The sequence below is a fragment of the Lipotes vexillifer genome, unplaced genomic scaffold, assembly GCF_000442215.2.
Source record: "Lipotes vexillifer unplaced genomic scaffold, Lipotes_vexillifer_v1.1 scaffold1272, whole genome shotgun sequence".
NCBI classification, from domain to species: domain Eukaryota; kingdom Metazoa; phylum Chordata; class Mammalia; order Artiodactyla; family Lipotidae; genus Lipotes; species Lipotes vexillifer.
In genome coordinates this window covers 1073202-1077972 of record NW_006779909.1, presented here as the reverse complement: position 1 = coordinate 1077972, position 4771 = coordinate 1073202, and the positions used below count along the sequence as shown (strand labels likewise).

The 4771-nt window shown below is 53.0% G+C and overlaps 1 protein-coding gene across 1 annotated transcript in view; it reads right to left on the bottom strand.

Moving 5' to 3' along the window:
* Nucleotides 1-4112, bottom strand: part of LIMCH1 (LIM and calponin homology domains 1) — a 348851-nt gene extending 344739 nt beyond the window's left edge. Inside the window, 1 exon segment of the mRNA XM_007453042.1 lies at nt 4017-4112. Within this exon segment, the coding sequence (XP_007453104.1) occupies nt 4017-4112 (96 nt within the window).
* Between the last annotated feature and the right edge of the window lie 659 nt (nt 4113-4771).

The following is a 4771-nucleotide window of genomic DNA, read 5'->3' as shown; positions in this document are numbered from 1 at the left end:
TATGTCTTCTAACACAAAAACCGCCCAGGGGGGGGGGGGGGGGGGGGGGGGGGGGGCGGAGGGAAAGATGAAAAAGAAGGGAGGAAGGAGGAAGGAAAATAAATGGGGGACTTCTTTTTCTACAGGGAGTTGACACAACGTCAATGAACAAAACACTGCTACACTGGAGTTGAATATTCAGACAACCACCATTTGTTTAACGATTTAATGTTGGATTGTGTGCAAGAAGAGAGGAACTGAGCATTCTGCTTGGAGTTTGGTTAACAGAGATTATGCGTTAAACTTAAATCGTCAACACAGTATCGAGGAATAATTTTCTAAACCTTAATGAACTATCAGGATCATCTTATCAGTTGGTATTACTGGTTTTCCTCTGATGCCTAAATCTCTTTTAACTCAAGTCAGGATAACACACAACACCTACTTAACTTCTAGTCCAGGTATCTGGAGCTAATAAGGTAAGACACTAGAATTAGGTCAGTAGACAACTGAATTATATTTTTTACACTAAAAAGCTCAGGGTTCTGAAGATCTTCTTCCAAAATCAGCTGTAGTTGTTATTAACAACAATAGAAGCAACAACAATAATAGCAATAACAGTATTAATAAAGACAGCAGTGGTAATAGTAGCAGTACTGTAGTAGTAATGGTAGTAGTGATATTAATAGCAGTAGTAATATAATGGTAATAATAATAATGATCACTGCTTAAGCAGCACTTCCTAAATGCTGCGTACTATTCTAAGCATCTTAAATGTATTAACTTATTTCATTCTCACAGCACTCCTTGGAGGTAGGTAAGCTACTATTAGTACCCCTGTTTTACAGATGCTTTGAACAATATCTCTTTGTTATTTTTGTTGTTGTTGACGACTAGCGCTAGCTTTCAAAGAAACTATTTAGAACCAAAAGGAGAGGAAACACAGCCTGTCCAATGTCACACAGCTAGAAGGCAATACACCTGGGATTCCAACCCAGGCTGCCCAGCCCCAAAGCCTGACCTCTAACCGCTGTGCTGCACTCACTGCCCCTTTGCTTTGGAAGGCCTTCTAGAAAAGGAATGTGGAAGGAAATTAGGCCCCTGCCTGCTGGTAGCCAGAGTTAATATGTGAAGTTTGCTGTTTCCTTCAGGAGTCTCCCCAAAGCCACATTAAGACACGTAGCCTGCTCCGACGGCTATAAAAAGTCACTGGAAGTGTTACGTGAACTGTTCCCACCTGGCCTGTGACCTCCGTCAGGGCTTCCACCTTTGCCAGCCAAGGCAGAAGCTGGGGGTGGGGTGAGATGGGGGCATGGTTCCCAGGCCACCGTTTCCTGCCCAGTAACACAGCCCTCAAACAGCCAAGACTGCAGGCCAAGAGAAATTCCTCACTAACAAGTTATCTCCTGGAGCTTGTTCCCTGAGCCTTTATTAAGAATGAACAGTTTTCTCACCAATCCATGACTCAACGAAGACCAGGGACTGAAGAGGAGAGAAAAACTGCAAAGTTTGTTTATTAACCTGCTGCACCCAAGGGAACATTTTTCTGAAAGGGTGAAATTCCTGACTACTCAAAAGAAAAAGGAAGAAAAAAAAAAAAGGCTGTGGGAAATTTAATCACCAACTGAGCAAAAGTGAAAAACAAAGCCCTACCAATGAGGATGTTGCCGAAGACAACGGGGCTCCTAAAGGAGATGCAATTGTCTCGAGATAACAGTCCCCCTGGGAACTCGGCTCACACTAAGTACTACGTTATTGCTATATTAGCCGAGGAATCTTTGTTCACTGGGCAACTGCGCGCAGAACCATCTGTTACTGCTCCTGGGTTCTCCCGGTTTGCAGACGCGGCATTTACATTTCAAGAGGAATCTCCGGGAAGCAAGAGGGACGGTCTCTATCTCTCCCCGGAGCAAACACCTTTTTATACAGCCTGGGAGGGGAAGCTCTCCTTTCCGTGAAACCCAACTCCGCGATTGAAAGGAGATAGGCCGCTTCAATAATGCACACGCACAGCGCCACGACTGCTTCGTCCTAAAGCCACGCACTGCCCGTTACGGCTTTCACATTCTCAAATTGGTAGATCTGGTAAAGCATCCAGAACAATGCCCAACTGTCTATAGGGCCCAATGGGGCTCTGCTTTCTTAAGGAAGCCCTTCTTGTTTTTAAACCTGTGGAACCAGGACAAAAGCTGACATTCCGCACTGCATAATATTTAGCTTGAAATATACCACCACTTAAAAAACAGACTGTGACCTGGGCTGAAGAAGATGTTTTAGATCGTAATCTAAGTGGGGGCTAGAGTACTACATACCTAGGTGAAAATTCATGGAGGTGTGCACTTGAGATGTGTGCACTTTCCTATGTGCAACTGATCCCACAATACTTTTTTTTAAGTATAGTATGTATGTCCGTGTTACTCACAATTAAGGAAAGGGGGAATAAACCGCTTGCCTTCAAGAACCATAGAGTGCTCCTCATCACCATCCACATCCAAAATCTCTCCTGAGAATTTTAAAGTTCAAGAACATGAAAAACACAGCTCTCCAACTCTCAACCAAGCCAGTGACTACAAATGTTTCCTGTATGTCCTGTGAGCCCAAGTATGCAGCACAGAGAAAGCACCTGTCACAGCCCAAGCCGTGCCAGCTGCATCTCACAAATAAAAAGCCAAGGTCTTTTTCTCAATCTGCTCATTAGCCATCAAATTATGAGAGACACGACTGGGGCTTTTAGCAATAGAGCCTCGAGTTTATTCTTCTGTTTCTTTAACCCTATTTTTAAATAGATCTTTCTAAACTTTGCCTGACACTCTTGCTTGTATGAAGCAGGTTAACCCTGTAAGGTGCAGGCCTGTGGCTGGAGCATTAGAGCAGCATTAAGTGAGGGTGGTTTCTCCAGGCATCTCAGCAGATTTAAATCTGTATCATCGTAGCTCTGTTACCCCAGCAGCATCAAGGGTGTCACTAACTGACAGTCTGAGTACTAAGAGGCTTCACCATTGTTGGATCATGACTTAGAGGTACATTTCTTCCTTTGAACTACCAGGGAGGGAGAGCTGCCTGTCCCTGAGGAAAAGAGGGTCAAATTCGCCTTCCACTAAGCCTCAAGAAAGGCCGCCAGCCGCAAAACAGAGGCTCACTGCACGGATCATAATGGGTCACCTTTCCGCGCTCGCACCCTCCTAGCGTCCTGACCCCCCGCAGACACTTCATTTCGGGAGCGCAGGGCCACCAAGCTGCATCTACAGATAAACATCGAGAATCAGGATCGCCCAGCGAGCGCTTCCTGGACTGAGTCGAGAGCTCCAGTGATTTCCCTGGCCTGCCACCGAGTCATTTAAGAAGTGAAATATGCCAACGGGGCCGGGTACCCAGCACCTGGGAGCCCGTCCCACCGCCTCTGCGATGGAGTGGGAGCTGCCAATGGCTGGGCAACGTCTCTGCGGATGGCGCATTCTCAGGTGGGTCTTGCAGGCTCCCCGGCCCTCTGCGCTGTGCCAGCCTCACACCTGACCCGGTGCCAGGAATACAGCCAGAGGCTCCGGTGGGTGTGCGCTTCCGTGGAGACACGCACAACTCCACTCGGGAAGGGCGGGGAGGGGAAGCCAACGGGTGGAGGTAGGCCTGGGAGCAGGACCCCCGACATGCTGCGTCGGCAAGGACTCCGGGGGCTCGCGCATAACGAGGCTTTGCGGCGCTTCTGCTCGCACTGCGCTTCGTTTGGCAGCGCCTGGAAGCGGCAGGAGCTGAGATTTGCGCCGCTGGCGGGCAGGAGGGATGGAGGCTCAGGGGACCGCTTCCTGCCCCCCACACGCACAGCTAGACCGCAGTGTCCCCCCTTCGCACCCACCCTCACCCGAGACGCCAGTACCAAAGCGTCAGGGGGTCGCAGCTCGCTCGAGGCCCTGACGGGTGCCCCGGAGCAGCTGGCAAAAGAAAGTGGGGGGAGGCGAGGCTGGACCTGTCGTCAGTGTGTGTGCGGGTCGGTGGCTCCAGGCTGCCCCTGCAAAGCCCCCCCGCCAGCCGCGGACACCTACCTCGATCCACTTCTGCGCCTCGGAGAAGGCGGGCTCGGGGGGCGGCTCCGGCTGCAAGGGCTGAAGAGCTTCCAGACCGAGAGCGGCACAAGCCATTTGCGAAGCCCCGCGTCCACTCAAGCGCTGGGCCGCCGGGATGAGGACGGCCGCCGCCGCCGCCGCCGCCGCCGCCGCAGGAGCGCGCTCCCCGCCCCTTCCCGCCCGCCCGCCCGCTCTCCTCCCCTGCCCGCCCCTCCCCCGCGCGGCGCAGGTCCCGGAGGAGGGCCGCGCTGCAGCCGAGGACGCCGCCGCAGCTGTTCCCAGCGCCGCCCGGCTCGGCCGCGCCGTGAGTCCCCGCGGGAGCGAGCGCGGAGGCGCCAGGAGCTCCCTCCCTCCCCACCTCCTGTGCCCGCTCCACCCACCCCCTCCGGGGCGGGGGTGTCAGCCACCAACTAAAAATAACCGAGAGTGAGCACTGGGTATCTCCCTCCCTGCCCACGACGCGACTGGGAGAGGGACTCGGGCAGCCGCGCCGCACGTCCCCGCGCCGCGCCGGCTGCGGAGGGGCAAGCGGGTCGGGCCGCACGTGGGAGACGCGCGGCGAGCCGGGCGCACGCGTCCCGGGGGAGTCCGCGCTGCCGCAGCCTAGCAGTGGCCGCCCGCACCTGCTGTCCCCCACTCACGGCCGCAGAAGTGGGGGGGGCAAGAGGCGCAGCCCTCTGACCCTATGCCAGGGATGTTCAGTCACCTATCTTTTTGTAAGAAAAAAAAAAAAA